This window comes from Carassius auratus, unplaced genomic scaffold, assembly GCF_003368295.1.
Source record: "Carassius auratus strain Wakin unplaced genomic scaffold, ASM336829v1 scaf_tig00004557, whole genome shotgun sequence".
Taxonomy (NCBI): domain Eukaryota; kingdom Metazoa; phylum Chordata; class Actinopteri; order Cypriniformes; family Cyprinidae; genus Carassius; species Carassius auratus.
Genome location: NW_020523604.1, coordinates 583357 through 600741, shown reverse-complemented (window position 1 = coordinate 600741; position 17385 = coordinate 583357). Strand labels below are relative to the sequence as shown.

Below are 17385 nucleotides of genomic sequence, written 5' to 3'. Positions count from 1 at the left end.
AGAACGGGTTTTAAAAAACAACAACAAGTGCATAAATAAATTAATTAAAAATTATAATATTATGATGTAAAATAAATATATTCTGCATTATTTCTAAATAACCAGTCCAGTTTAAACATCAACTTGAGAAATGTTTACATATTCTTTTGTAATGAAAAATGTTGCATTAAATTAGTTTTTTTTTATAATAATATAAAAAATGTCAATATCCCAAATAAAAATATTGTTTTCTCAGAGGCCGACTCCTTCTTAACCCTATACAACCATTAAAATCATGAATGATGGTTGAAAATCGGTAGAGTTCATATTTAATTCTAAAACCTATTTTTAATTACTAGTTCATTAGAATGACCAAGGAATCATGTTACCGCATGATTTTCCCCATTACAAAAACATTCCTCAAATTTGTCATTCATACGTGAAACATGTTAAGACAAGACGACAGTTAATTCATAATATTAATTTAATTTTATATTGTATTAAATCATGAACAATTTCATTTTCTCAGTTTTACCCAAGTTACTGTAAGAAACAAATATTTAGAAAAATGTTCTAGTATTTATGAGAAATGTCTCAATAGATATTATTATACTTATTTTAACTTTTTATTATGTTTTTATTTTCAATATTCTTAATGTCTATTTCATTTAGATGTTTGTATGATTCTTCAGTATTGCAGGGTAATAGTTGCTCTCTGAGGTTGAATGATTTTTGTTACTGTGGTAAATGCGGGGCACATGTTACCCTTGCCGCTCGTCATGTGTGCTTCATTAGTCTGCCCAGAGCACACAGACCTTCACAAATGGAGTGCCAGATCAAATATGTCACATTATCACTGCGCGAAAAAACATATATTTACATACACCGTTGAAATGTTTTGGCCCAATATAAAAACATCAGTCACCCTCAACCCCGAGAGGGCACAGAAGAGAGGCAGTAGTGATGGCTGCTGATGATCTGGCTGGGCCCTGCACTGCGGCAGAGACTGTGTGTGAAGTGTCTGTGGGTCTGCTGCAGAGGCAGACGGCTCATCAGTAATCAGAGAGCGATGCTCGCTTTCCCTCCTCAGGAGGTGTGTGTTCACACACATTCAGACAAGAATAAGAAACCCTAACCGAAACACTGATCTGGTTTTTAGGATTACAGCTCTCCGTTTATTCAGAGACACTTTGAGAAAAGGTGAATTGTGGGATGCTGAGATGTTTTTACACAAGACCCACCTGTCAGAAGAACAAGATCATGTCAATTGGCTAAATCAACTAAAACTATGCGTTTGGCCATATACCTTAGAGATTTAGACCTTGTTGACTGTATCTAACAATTAAAATCATACACCAAAGTCATATTTTTCACATTATCAATATTCAGTTGAGTGTATTCAAAACACTTTTTTTTCCTGCTGGTTTTATGAACACTTGAGGTGCACAAAAGAGAAATGTAAAATATTTTTATAAAATAAAACATTAAATATATTTTTTGTCTATATATATAATTAAAAAATCTATTTAATTTGAATGATTGTTTTATTGCTAGAAAATATTTGCTAGAAAAATTATTTTTGACAGAAATAGTCACATTTTTCTAACCATCTTTGTGATTCACTTTCATATCTTATATACTCAAATGTCTGCATAGCCTACTAATAATGATTCAGTATTAATAATAATAATAATCCTCATCATTATATAACTATAAATATAACTTATGAGGGCAATGTCATTGCAACAAGCAAACGATTTCAAATAAGCTCAAATGGAAACAAATCTGTTTCCTCCCTAACAATTTTGCCTGGTTCTTGGACTGTGTCATAATGCCTGTGGCCCTAAACCATATCTGTTCATAGCTGAGTGAGCAATTCCTTTCCCTGTGTCTGTCCAGATGTTGGCCTAATTTACTGTGACTATCTACGTATGCAGTAAGCTCCCTCTCCATGCGTACATGTAAGTATCTGCTCCTGTTTTGTGCTAGCAGACACTGGAGAGGTCCAAGGTGAGACTGGACCCTTAGGTGCTTGTACTTTCACTGCATGTGTCTAGCATGGCATTTAACACTAACCTCGATCCTTCTAGCATGCTTTCATAAGCACTGTTGAGTGACTCAAAAGCACCGCAGGTGTTCAAGAGGTCAGAGACCCTGTAAACTCACTGATTTGAAGCAGGAGGGCAGTGCTTTTGATAAACTCCCACACCGACATCACTGAAGATTTTCAAAGTTGTAAATAAAAATGACTGGAATACATTTTACAATACTATTTAAATTTTTCTATTTAAAAAATGTTAATGTTTAATTCAATGGCCCTTTCATACAGTCTTTACTCGGAAATAGAGATCATATATGAAGAGGAAAAAAAGATTGTTCTGATGTAAGAAGTCTGTTTTGAGTCAATCACAGACTCACAGTGCTCTGTCAAAGATGTTTACAGATGTAAAAAAAAAATGTCTATGTAAACATGAGCTGGACGGACATCTGACCATTGCACCTCATATTTCACATAAGACCCTGTCAAAGTTCCTTTAAGGGACTTTACTCAGTGGCCATCTCTGAAACGCCTTGCAGGCAGCTATTTCAGTCAAGTATAGCTTCTATCTCTTTGAATGAGGAAACATATAGATCTGTCTGATCCTGGGGTTACAATTAGCCTACATTTCATATTTGGAATCACCAATGAAATCTGATAACGCCTGTCTCTACAATTTAGTTTCTTCTGCTCAAATAGTATTGAAAAAGCTTATTTTTAAGGCTAGACCAGCCAATATGCATGTTCAGTCTGAAGTCGAATATTAACCTACTGTATAAAGACTCTATTATTCGCCAGAGAAATGAGCACCAACTTTAGAATTCTGTCTCTGAACTTCTGTTTTTGCTGTAGCTGTATAACAGGGGAGTCAAAATCCTACTGTAAAGTTAAAGAAAGTTATCATGTGCTGTGCATTCTTATGTTCAAAGCAGAAACACTGAAAAGGGGCGGGGCTACATTAGTATATAAAAAAAACCAGTAGGCAAACAGTACCAGGATGCCCTATTATTCCTAGAGAGTTACTGAAGTGCCCCAGATAGCACACGTATGTCTGCAAGATGTCTTTTAAAGATCGCTTGATCTGGAAAGCATCTGGTATGTACAAACATCTGACAGATGTCTGTAAGACTAATAAGGCTAATAAACGTCTATTTGACATCTGATAGGAAATGTCTTATAGACCTATTGCAGAGGAATAAACACTAAAAAATATGTCTCAGGTGTAAATGCAGACATCAAATAGCCGTTTCTGTGACGTAGGCCTACATATGCTATCAGGGTGTGCAGTTAATGGACACTTTACTATCCCATGGGAAAGGATTGATTTATGAATGGCAGTGAAGCGATGCAACTGATGCTGGAAGGTCATGTGATGGTAACAACACTGGATGTAGTACGAATTCATACTAACCATATTCATTCTATATAAAACACTTTTAATGGTCGCAAATTTTTCTTCAAATTCAAATAGACTTTTGTTTAAATACTTGGAAAGTATGTGATATCGGGCGCACAGTGACTATTTCTTAAGCAAAACAGAGCTTCTAACAGCAGTAACATGATGAAATTAAAAGACAGTAGTGTTATTGTTATTGAGTTGCACTTCTTCCCATTTATGAATAATAAAGTGCACTGAGCCTTTTTAGCATATTCTTTTCATCAATAAGTGACTCTCGTGTTTTAAGAATATAAAACAAGTTCTGTACACCTGTAATGGCCTCTTATTGGTAAAAAGATTAAACACCGTCACTTGTGTAAATAGCACATTAGTGTATTTTCCCATAAGGGTAAATCAGGCAATTTTACGGCAATTTACCAGGTTTAATATGTAAAAGGGGCTAATAATGTTACTTGCTTTTTTTGTAGGAAATTTACTAGCATTTTCTGAGTGAAAATGTATTTTGTAGAATGTTTACAATTTATAAAGTCATGCTAGTCCTCTGTAGCACACTAGATTAAAACATTATAATGCACAAAAAGTAATTTCACAGATGGTCAAGGGACTTAACGTCTGCAAATAGCTCCAGTATAAACAAACATCACGCTCATACTAGCGCTTCTTTAATCTAATGTTCTGCTTTGTTGGATAAGCCTTGAGAGAGATGGTGCTTTCATAATGGAAAGCTCATTTTACATGAACCCAATGAGTAACTTCATTATGCTTGTCTTTGTAGAGCCGTTTCCCAGTGAGATTGGAAGCTGGGCCGTGTGGATGTGTCTGCTGTGAGTCTGGGTCTCCACCTCCTGGCAGCGCTCCTCTTTTGGACACTGGCAACAGCTTGCTCCCCACATCCCTCCCTGATGATGTGTCTTGAGACAGATGTTCTAGAAGGAATCTAGGAAAGTAATATGCTGTTAAGGCAGGAGATGTCTTATACTGGCTGATGAAAGAGAGGAACGTGCCAACACGACAGTCCTCCTGGCATCCAAACAGTCGATAAGGAACGCTAACAGAAGGACAGCTTGTATTTTATTGGTGGATTTGTGTCAACTGTAAAAATGCCACAATATTTGCTAAATGGAAGACAAGTAATCTCATTAATTGATACATTTACCTACTCTCTTAAAACTAAATATTAGAATGATTTCTTAAGGATCATGTGAGAAGACTAGTAATGGCTGCTAAAAAACTCAGCTTTCATTAAATGATGAATATATCCAATTAAAATAATTATAATTATGTACCTTTTATTGTGTAAATGAAGCAGGTGGGCAAGACTTTTAAAAACAAACAAAAAATCTGATTACCCGATTTTTCAGTTTGAGCACATTTAATAAAAATGTTTCTATATAAAAAGAAAAAGACAAATTAAGCATATGGCTTCCTTAGTCAAATAAAAAAAATTTTGGGGCAGCTTTTTTGGTTTTCCTTGGCTGGAAATTAAATTAAATATTTTTAAAATGTAAAAATACTTGCGTAGACAAAATGAAATAAAATAAAAATTGGACCATAACTGGGGTTCACTGGGGGCTTTTATACTTGTTAATAATGCCAATAGGCATTTTTCTAATTTGCCTTCACCGCAAAGGGTTTAAATAAGATACTCAAATAAAATACTCTCATACACTAAAGTCATTTGTGCCACACAAAGGCAAGCTTTATTACTGTAAAGACAAAAGGGAGAAGTCATTTTAAAAATAACATTTTGAAATAAAACTGTGAAACACAAAACAGAAGTCTCAAAAATGAACCCAAATAAATAGGACCAAGCAATTTTACATCAAGCACATCTTTGTCAATTCACAACAAGAACAAATATTTAATCTTGTCACATTCTTTTAAATGTCTAACAAAGATTACAAAACAGGATATGTACAACTGAAGAACTAGAGGACATGCTTGAAGTGTTTTTGTTCCCAATATTGTGCAATGGCAGCATAATGACTGAATGTCCATCTCCATCTGGGACACTTGCTTTACCCAAAACTTAAACAAGTAAATCAGCAGCTACAATGTCTGACCAGCCACGTTACATGCCGTTTATAGTCCCTAGCACCCAAAATTCATCTTCAGTTTCTTTATTTACGCAGTCACTAGACAATGCAAAAATGAATTTGGTGTGTGATCACAGTGGCAGAACTGGTAAACAGCCACGGCGCCTGCTCGCATTTTCCCTTCCACTACTGATGATTGAACAAAATGAGAAAAATATTGACTTCAAGTATACACAAAGCAAAAACAATTATTTGAACAACAGTTCAAATGGAAAAATATCTTTCATTAAACAGGACCAGCCTGTTCGGTTTTATTCCAAAAGTCGGCTTCCTTTTCAAGTTCTTATCAGGTCAGCTGATCCACAGATTTAAAAGGTCCAGTCTGAATTTCCCTCCAGTCCATCTGCTCCTCATGCATTAACCTCCCTCATGCTCATGAACAGAACACTAATATTCTTATTTGGTTGAAAAAAAAAAAAAAGTGTTGCACTCCAATGGTCATATTTTCATCTAATTACTTTAACAAAGTCTGAACAGAGTCACAATATATTGGCTTGTTTTTACAGCAGTGGTGATGTTTATCCACATAAATATACGTATGTCCGCAAAGCCGTAGCATGAATCTATAATAGCCTTTTTTGTTTTAATTATTGCCACTGTAAACACTTTGCATTATAAGCACTTGAACCATAATTATTGCTTTGTGGTGGAAAGCAGACTTCAAGATTAGCACTTTGCACAAGAAAGCATGTTTTTTTGCCAAACACATATTACCCACAAATATTTCAGCTGCTAGTGCTGCAAATGAGCATGGAGGCAATGAGACGGGAGATTCTGCTGCTCGATGACAGAATGCTACATAAGATGCATGACCAACTAAACCCAAGCTGGTCGGATCCTAAACATCTCGAACCAAGTGACTTAATCTTCTTGCATACATTTTGGTTTCAGAAATCCTCAGCATAGTGCTACGGTATCTCTGGAGGTCATTTTCAGGAATGAAAGCTTATTCATCATGCCGAATTCGATCCGATTGAGCCCTCGCACAACTAGTGCAGGGATCCCTTTGCAAATTCATGTTTGCCTACACTAGAAAGCAGCAGGAGACGTTAAGATACAGAATAATCACTGTAATATGTACCCCAGTCACACCCATCCCATTTCTCAGATAGCTATTGCCTCTAAAAATTGAAGCGTGTATATATCATACAGTGTTCTAGTAGAGGAAAGAAGGGAAAATTTACTTTGGTAGCATCATAAATTGTCTTTTTACAAATATTTTTGGCCCGTTTCCCTCTATTCCTCCATCTTGGCGTTCAAATATGGGCGGCTCCCACTTTCACAATTTTAGTGCATACTGTAGGTATTTATTTTGAGACTTGCACTAGAGAGCCTGTATTAATACATCGAATAGCTTACATTGAACCTTTTCTTAAAACTAATTTGAAATTTTACTCAGTTAAATCATTCCGAGCTTCAACCTGCACGACAGCAAATCTCTTGATAACAAGGAGTGAATAGATGAGGCTGATGATCGAATCTCGTTTAAAAGTAAACTGAAAATACATATGCACTGTTGAAGAGCTCAGGACAAGGAGGACAGCGAGGTGTCCACTTGTTCTGAAAGGTGTTTCTTTGGGGGGTGAGGAAGGATTCCACACGTCAGTGATGTGGCAATCGGAACCCACCCCCCTTCCCCAGACCAAAGCGCAGGGAATGGTGTAGCGTTCACATTACGGAGCAGCTCTTGGCCTTCTCCTTCTTGAAGGTGGAGGAGAGGAGCTCGGACTTGCTGGGCAGGTGAAGCAGGCGTTTGGACAGCCGGCGGGTCGGACTGGGTTTGGCGAGCAGCTGTAGCTTGTTTGTGCAAGCCAGCGCAGCTGTGCGGAACACGCTGTGGATGCTCTTCTCAGAGGTGAAGGCTGAACACTCCAGATAAGCCTCAGCTCCCAACTGTTTGGCCATGGCAGAGCCCTGTGATGGAAGATGCACAAACTCAGTTTGCCATAGTTTCACAGTCTTAAAAAACCTACAGTGTTTCAAAAGCTGTATTCACGTCTTCAATAGGCAGTTAAATATTAATTCAGTGCCTCAAGTAAAATAATTATCTGATTTAATGATTTAAAACAGCAATTTATGATGTACTTCCTTCATAAAATATAAAAGACAACTATATGTTTACAAGTAACCATTTATAACAAGAGATGCATAAACATTGAGCAGAATCACAACAACATTGTATTAAATTGTCACTGTACTGAAGCCATTGCAATTTTTTTTTTAATATTATCCATCAGTAAATGTGCATATTATTTTAATAATAAACTATTTGTATGATAAGATTTCAATATAAACACACAGTTCAAACATTTGGTTGGTTGGTTAGATTTGTATTAAATATTTTTGAAAAATGCTAACCAAGACTGGATTTATTTCATCAAACATGCAGTAAAAACAGTAATATTGTAAAATATTACTACAATTTAAAATAACTGGTTCTATTTGAATATCTTCTCATATGTAATTAGTTCCTGTGATGGCAAAAGCTGAACTGTTAGCATTCATGACTCCAGTGTTGCATGAGCCTTCAGAAATTTTTCTAAGAAGTGGATTTGGTGCTGAAGAAACATTTCTTATTATCAATGTTGAAAATATTACCTTAAAGCAAGCAAGATCAATGTGACCGTGCTAAAAAACAACTTGTGGCTGTACCTGCTCATGAGTGATGGGTGTTTGTTTCTGATTGGACAGCTCCATCAGTGTGCAGACGTCTGTCCGAAGGTCCGTCTTGCAGCCAACAAGGAGAATACGAGTACTGGGGCAGAAGTCGAGGATCTCAGCCCTCCACTGCAAAGACAGAAATATGCAATTCTAAGATGAATCATTTCTGGCAAAACATATATTGTTCTGTATAACTAGGGGGTTGCGTAACACCGATCAGAGTAATCTTGGTTTTTGAGTGCCAAGCACTTCTGGCAAGTATAATGTGATAAATATTGCAGCCCAAAAGTGAAGTACCATAAGAAAACAAAAGCAAATGAATCATTCATAATGTCTAAATTAAACAGACTTACTTTAAAGATACCCAACAAAACTAATTACAGCAGTGCTGGTACTGAATATTAATAGGAATATTTAGTTACCTTCTTAAGTCCACTGTCAAAGATATCTGGGCGACTGATGTCAAAACAAAGTAGCACTGCATCAGAGTCACTGTAGCAGAGGGGTCTCACATTATCATAGTATGGAGATCCTGAAACAAGAGAGAGAGATGCTACTGAATAGGAAAGCACAATTCAGGGATGAGAGAAGAATGCTTTATTCCTTTTAAATATGCAATTCTTTAAAAGAAAACATGATCAAATGTTCTTTCTGTTGAGCCTCAAGTGCCGTTTGTGTGTCCTTGACATAGTTAAAATAACAAAATGCCCAAGACAGATGAGAACACAACAACCTGGTTTCACAACACGCAGAAACCAAAATGTCATTTCAGCTGTGGAATATAAATGTTACATTCTAATACAAAGTTATGAAGATGTCATTATCATCATGATCAAGGGGTCATTGAACTTCTGCTTATTCACCACCAGAGGTCATCATCCACAACACACTCTCAAACTACACAGTACACCCTCGACTACATTTCCCATGCTCTACTGCACCAATCACATTCACCTGTTTACCATCACACACAGCTGCCATCAATTACACACACACAGCGCAATCATCAGACACGCTTTATAAGCATTGGACTTCCTTTCACACACGGCCGAGTATTGTTCTGCATATATCCCTCTCCTTGCGATACCAAGCCATTCCGTGTTTTGTTTTTTTTTTCAATAGACTTGTGTCCGTTTATTGTTTTCATGGTCTAGTCTTTTCCTCGCCCTGCCCTCTTTCTCGTGTTTTGACCCGTTTGCTCCTGATACTGGATTAACACTCCTGTCTACCCCTCTGGATATTATTATTAATTACCCCTCTGGATTATTCTTGTGTCTTGCCCTCTTTATACCCGTTTGCCATTGCTCGACGTATGCCTGTTATGACCACGTCTCTGTCCGATAAAAGCTTGCAAATGGATCCGCACGTCTCGCATCTCGTTACAGAAGGCAAGCATTTTTTAGAATAACATTCTTTGATAAAATCTCACTGTAAACAAGGATCATTCACAAAATAGTCAATTTTAGTTTTCAATACATTAGTTTGGATAAATTAAAAGAACATTTAAGATGATTTCAAATGCTTTTAAAAATATGTATCATGACCCTGCATTCTGAAATCACACAAAAAAACAACAATCAATAAACGACTGATGAAACTAAATTTTACACAATTTAAACCCTAGTTACAACTTGACATTATCCAATAATCTAATATTGTTTGAATAGTGTAATATATTAAAAAGTTGCCTACATTTTATTTATATAAAAAAAAAGTTAGTCTAAATATATTTATATTTTAAAGGTCAATCATAGCTTTGACTACGGAGTACTTGTATAGGAGTCTTCTAGCTAGAATTGAAAAGCAGATCTGATGGGTATTATAAATCTGCAGCAGATTCAAACAAAGGCCGGAGGTAGAGCTCCCCTGGTCATCACTTCATTTCCAGTCAGCATACATATTGTGAAAGCCTTCTTTCTCTCACTGCTTGCCATATTGGCATTTTAAAGGAGAAGAAAATGACAACTGAGCTCTAAATCCTCATTGATCCATGTGTCTCACGCTCTCCCTCGATTTCTTTTTTCCAGTAGATTATGCAACTGGAGCGATGGGGCTGGGGTAGGCACTTCCTCTCACTCTTGCTCAGAATCCTTAAGTAAGCCACCCACCCCTACGTACCCAATACCTCCAGTCCCCCTGTTTCCACAGCAACAGCCTTGGAGTCAACCATCTGCAGAGCGCCGTCTTCCAAAAGGCCTCCTTTAACTGCCTATCAATCTTTTGATACAGAGCAGTGCCCACCCACTTGGTACGGAGGAGATGCTGGGGTGGTTTAAACAGCCTTATATGTACACACACCTCAATATTGCAGAGTCTCCTTTTCTGGAATAATTTAACCTCAGTCTCCCCCTGAACCTCACATGTAATGGTATTCAGGTCTTTGCATGAGTCAATGATACAACGGTTAGGCCATGCACTGTAGAAGCCTCGAAGTTAGTAATATTGATTAACTTGTCATTGAAAATGGAGATTACTACTCAAAAGAAGCATTTCAGTGTAGCCCAAGTGATTCCCAAACAAATTATGATTATGAATTGATTCAGGTTTTTTCTAAATAATAAATCGATCAAGCATGCCCACAGTAAGATCGGCTGGTTCCTAAACAACTGACTTGATTCTTATTAGACCAGCAAACAGTATAGTCTAACCGTTTCTCGAACAAATGACTCCCATGATGAGCTAGTTCTTTGTAGTGAATCAAATATTATTCTTATGGTTTTTTTTTTTTTTATCTAACACGTTCAATACAACTAACAAAATCTAAATTCCCAAACAAATGACTCCCATGAGCTGCCGGATCTTTTTAGTGAATCAAACACATTTGATCAGTTATGTGCCATCTTTCAAAACATCTGAAAAAGAGTCTAAACCCCCATTTTGCAAGAAGTGTTTAAATTCATGCATTAATTAAATTCTCCTCATTTGGCAATGACATTACAATTCTTTTTCCAAATATTACCTTCTCACAAGCAGTAAGTAATTTACAATCCCTAAACATTAAGTACAATAATGAAGCAAGTAATTTAACATTTTATATATCATGTTGATTTTAAGCCAATTAAAACATGATGCTTGAACAATTCTTTCAGTTAATCACTTACAAAGACTCGTGAGTTGTCTGATGAATCCTTCACCAACTTATATCATGTTGCTTGCAATAAAATAAAAAAAATAAAAAAATCACATTCGGTTAAGGATTCATCAAACTCACACAAACTTGCATCTTTAAACATCTGTTGAAAGAATTGCTCATAAGAGTAATGTTTTAAGTTTTAAATAACCTAATATCAACATGAATTTAAATGTATAAAACCAATTTGATCAATCAGATCACTAGCTGAAAGGACCACTGCAGACCATCTTCATTCTGAAGCATAGATCACTCCCCATTTTCTCTCTCCTACCAAGACATCACGAGCACATAAACCGGAGCGTGAGGCTGCATTCAACTGCTGCTGATCCTAATGCAGCGATCGATGTAGATGTACACCTAGGGACTGAGGAGCAATTTCAATTAAACTTGACAAAATGACATCCCAGCAGTCAGAGACAAAGACCTCCACATGATGAGCTTACCAAAACTCACTCAGACCTCTTTGTACCACCCGCAGTCTTGGATCACAGAACTGCTCTACTGAACAACCCTGCACACAGTTAACAAACCACAGCTCAGCTCTCAACCCTGGGCCACATGTTTCCTCGGCTGAACAAGAAGAGGACGTTATGCTGTCTGCGTATTAACAGACGGAGGGGTTGTGAAGAGTGAAAAAAAAAAAAAAAAAAAAAGAGCAGAGTTGATACAATCACAATAAATGTTTTTGTTGTGACGCCATGCCTGGAGCAAAAGTAGCTTAGCTGAAAAGTGGGCCAACGTGTGCATGTGATTGATATGAGACGGCCTTTTCCTTGGGCGCAGGAAGAGTCAGTCTTGTGAAGAGAACAGATGGAGGTGGAGTGGGCTGCTTTTGTGCACCGCACCGAATTCCATCTGCTGAACCCTCTTACTCTTTCAAAAAATAATTTAGCTGTTTTACCAATGACTTTGAACTACTGGTGTAACTGGCAAGTTGCATCAGACATATTCTGAAACATAATAAAATTGCTAAATACATACATTTCGGTGCGCACATGAGTGTGCTCAATGTCACATGTTTTTTTTTAGTGGAAACATTACTTTTAATTTAAGAATGATTCATTCAGTACTTATTAAAGAAGTTATCATCTCTCATGACTAAGCCATCTCTGACAGTCTCAATAATACAGCGATCACAGATCCGCTCAATTATTATTGCTTAATGCCATATCTGCCATTAATAAAGCAAAAAAAATATCAGTGTGAATAAGATGGTGTCATGTAACAAAAATAATATGCCACTGTTTCCTGCTACTCTACTCTCAATTTGCAGTGACTAAATGAAAAGCAAAAATTAAATGAAAAACTTAAGTTGTAAAACGTTAACTTGGCAACTAACTGAAGACCAAGCTAAATATATATCAACACAAAATTACTAAAATTTATTCATAAAATTAAATAAAATAAAAGCAAATTATCAAAATAATAAATATTTTAACAGTACATAAATATTGCATAGTAGTTGACACTTGAAATGTGGCACGGAATGAAAAAGCTGACTAGAGTAAACTTCAACGCAGAGGAATCCGTGGGAATTAATCAGCACTCTCAGACTCATGTAAATGTGAGCAGAGGGCTGAGAGAGGTCAACCTTCACAAAGGAGCTAGAAGCAAATGAACGCCCCTGTCCGTCTTCCCAGTAGAGATGAGAACAAAACCTAGAGCGTTCTCCATATCCCCCCTCCCCCCTTTCCTTAAGATCCCAGAGATTCCATCACAGAGCATGATGGGGGGGCCCAACAAAGAATCCCCCTCTCTCTCACTGCGAGGGGCTGGCCATGACCCCCTCAGGGAATACCATCTCAGAGCTACGGTGGAGTTTCCTCATTGGTGCCTGTCATCAACTGCCAATGGCCACTGGAGAGCCCATTAATCTACTGGCCGTTTTAATGTGCTAATGGACCACTATTTTTATGCACACAATCTTGTCTAGTCATCTCATACCGAAGCAGCAGAATTCATATTCGCAGAAATGTACATCCATCAGTATAACGGCAAATGCCACCTAATCCATTGCGAATACCTCAATGCAAATTAAACATAGCCTCCATGTTTGAAATACAGAAGGCCATCTTCTAAGAGCCTGCTGTAGGTCCAATTGGCTGTTGTGATTAAATGTGAGGATTGATTTTCACCTGTAAAGCCTTTCTGGACCTTAAAACATGCCATTTGAAACCGAATGATGAGGTCAGATCAGTCAATGAGGAAAAGACTAATAAGAAACCTCATTCACATTGAGCAGCATCACAGAGCTGATATAAACAGCACACAGGAAAATTCTAGAACATTACCAACCAGCAGCTTCAGAGTACTATCTTACAGCCCATAAACAACATGCATATCACAATTGCCACGCTGTGAAATTATTCATCATGTCATAACATCTTTGTTTCCATTCATTTAAATGTAATTTCTACTTGTTCAATCTAAACTGACTTCAGTAGAAATTTAACTCAAAGTGATTGAAAAAGTGCAATGAACTCATTACTGTAGTTTATGACTTTGGCACCGTTTTGATTGTAAGCACAAAACTAAAGCAGCAATTCAACTTTTACGGTGCACTGAATGTAATGGAATATAATTTAGCAGTTCTTTATGAATATACACATACACACTGAAAAGTTTGGGACCAGGATTTTTTTTTTTTTTTTACAGAATTACTTTTATGCAAGGTTGCATCAAATTTATCAAAATCAACAGTAAATACATTTATAATGTTAAAGAAGATGTCGATTTCAAATAAATGCTGTTCTTTTGAGCTTTATATTCAAAGAATATTGAAAGTCCACAAACGTCAGCACAACTGTTTATAACATAAGAAAGAGGGTTACTTGAGCAAAAAAATCAGCATATTATAATGATTTTTGTATGATCATGTGACACTGAAGACTAGAGTAATGATGCTGAAAAATCAGCTTTGCCATCACAGGAATAAATGACATTTTAAACTGAAAAAATAATTCAATTGTTTTAAGTTGTCATAAATAATTCACAATATTACTGTTTTAATTTTTACTTTTGATCAAATAATTGCAGCCTTGGATAAGAGGCTTTATAAAAAAAGTTCCTAAGAGTTTCAAGATCTTATCGATCTGAATAGAAATACCATAGAACATTTTTTATTTGAAATGTATTAAAGCACAAAGCTATTTATTTTTTAAAATCAGAACCACTATAGAAATAATTCTGCGTTCATGTAATGCTACAGTATATTTTTCACTTGGTGTGAGAATATCAGAATATCGCTTTAACTTTTCTTTGCTAAATTATCAATTTGTCACGATCACTGAACCCATTTATCACCCCATGGATACAGCAAATTCGTTTTAGATTTGGGAGTACTTTGACTTGGAATATCTGTATGACTTGATGGTAATACAGTTCAAAATCTACAGCCTTAGCCATGATTACCGGCTAAAAAAAATGGATAAAACTCTGGTTTGCCCTCTCATCCTCATGCAAGCCGGGACTCATCCCCTTAAACTGTACTCTGAGTTTCAGTTGGCTTGTCTCCAAGCAGACTAAATCAGATCAAAAAGCACAAGCAAAGGACTGAGGCATATATACAGCACATATTTCATTCAACAATCTGTACATGAAATCATAATCCTCTCTTGTTTTCTCACCCACTGTCTGTCAATCTCTACTGTATGCATACAAACAAACAAACAAACGTCACAGAATCCTAGTCCTATCACCCACACTCCAGAGTCAGTGGACGGCCAGACGTTTCTGGGTGCTAATTATGATGCTTCTGTTGGCGTGTGTTAAGCACACATCCAAAGAGATATGAGATTATCATGTCTGTTATTTACTAGGGATTCAGAAATGAGCAGTGTGGAGCAGACAAATAGCACATTGTAATCAGGTCAATAGGCTACAATAGGAAGCCGTGGGCAGATGTGAACTGCCTCAGTGACCACGTATACTCCCTCGTTAGTCTGCTGACTATGTATGGCAGCTGATAGAAAGACAGACGTCTAGTCTCATATGCCAGATGCATATTGCACAGAAAACTAGATAACACTTTGTTGATTTGGCAAGCACTAATCTGATTGGCCGACTTTACGCAACTTCCGGTATTAACGGCACAGAGAGTTTTTTTTTTTATCATAATTTACACCCATCTGAAAATCATGTTAGGTAATTAGATAAGTAATTTAGAAAATGACAGGATTTACTTTTATTTGTTCAATATTCAAGTTAACTAGATACCAGAGCAGTACAGTAAAATAATAATAATACAATCATCTGTACTTATTACTTCTGAAACTTCAGAAGTTCTGATCACGCTGAATTATGTCCAGTGGACACGGTTTTGAATTGGTGACATTGATTTTAAACATCAAATCCATATAAAGCATGTAGAAGTTTGTTTTATGGGTTGTTTCATTGCAAACATCTGTTGTAATTATTCTGCATTTGCATCTTCCTGCACTGCTTCAGCAGTTGCATAAATAATTATATTTGCATTTAAATTCAATATTCTAATCAGGTTGTTTAGTAATCAGCCTGACTGGATTAGCCCCAACACAGTTCAAAATGAGCCAGACTGTTGCCATGAACAGAATTTAAAACAGCTACAATTTATAACAATAACAGAGCCATGACAACAAATTGTCAAGACAATGGCGTATTTTTAAAGTCAATCACTGTGGTTTCCAATTTCTAATGCATTCTCCAAACAATTGCAAATGGACTATGAATGCACTGAAACGCAAAACTGCATGAATATAAATGTATTCTTAATATATTTCAATTTAATATTTTATATATACAATACCAGAACTGATATACTGTCTTCTTCCCCTTTAACGTGACATTTAATTTTGTTGATACTGCTTTATTACATTACATGTACCATCCCAGTTGCATAATATGCACAAATAAAAATGTTACTATCCATTTTGATCCATTTCAGTATTTAGTAACCGAATCACCCGTTTGGTCTTACCTGATGTGTCCCATAAACTCAATTCAACACGCTGGTCATCGAGCTCCAGACAGGCTGTGTAGTTCTCAAATACTGTGGGCACATACGTCTGTGGAGGAAATGCAACATATTAACACCGATCAACGCATGTGATGCTGAATGTCTCATGTGATGCTCCGGGGGGGTGGAGGGGGGGGGGGCACTTTAAATGCGTACATATCGTTCTTTATCACTACGAAAAACGATTTAATGCATGCTTTATTGTTATGCCAGTAAACTGAGTTATACGCACTAACTCGTTTGGTAACCAAAGCATGTTACAAAGAAACTAACATGTATGAGAGAAACAACAGTTTGTTATTCGGCAAAACCATTGGCTCTAATGCTATACTTTTAGAATTAATTTAATAAATGGGCGTCTTTCAGAGACGCTGTAAGCTACTGACCTCTGGATAACAATCCTTTGCCAAAACCTGCAACATCGCAGTTTTCCCGCATTGAACATCCCCAACCAGCACCAGTTTACATCTGACCACCAGTGGCTGTGCGTTTCTTCTCTCTTTCATGATTTCGCGATATCCTATAAGCGAACAAAAGAAACCAAAAATCAAAAACACCTAAAATAGACCAACACGAGGATGCGCGAGAGCACAAGCGTTCCCGTACATACAAAACACGAATTGCCTCAACCCAAGTGACTGAACGTGTGTAGGGACTGGGGGTTTATATATGACCCATAACAACCAATCAGCTTGCGCGATTCTCGTGACGTTTCACATTCTTCTTTTCTCTTGTTGCTTCCTCTCCGTCCAGAAACGTAATTCCCCGACGACTCAGCCTTTTGGGAAACTTTTGTCTCATCCTTACCGAATAAAAAATTCCAGTAAAACGCTAATTTTATACACGAGTTGTCCAAAATGTCCACACTAGACTTGTTATTTGATTACAAAAGACTTTATAGATTTATAGGCTATTATAAATCACATTATGAGATATTATGTTATACGTAGTAGCCTAGAACACTGACTGTCTGACACAAACAAACAAGCCAGTTTTTCCTGCATATTCTGGTATCTTCATTGTCTCCAGAGTAATTAATCAGATTATATGCCCTTCAATAGCCACAGACATGAGGTCAATAGGGCT

At 36.8% G+C, this 17385-nt stretch overlaps 1 protein-coding gene across 1 annotated transcript; it reads right to left on the bottom strand.

Annotated features, from left to right (window-relative positions):
• Window positions 1-5090: 5090 nt before the first annotated feature.
• On the bottom strand, window positions 5091-16933 carry rnd1b (Rho family GTPase 1b). The gene is made up of 5 exons (XM_026243889.1): window positions 16686-16933; window positions 16261-16348; window positions 8596-8705; window positions 8165-8299; window positions 5091-7426 (listed from the first exon to the last, which is right to left on the bottom strand). The coding sequence occupies exons 1-5, from the start codon at window positions 16803-16805 to the stop codon at window positions 7181-7183; spliced, it is 699 nt and encodes a 232-aa protein (XP_026099674.1). The 5' UTR covers window positions 16806-16933; the 3' UTR covers window positions 5091-7180.
• Between the last annotated feature and the right edge of the window lie 452 nt (window positions 16934-17385).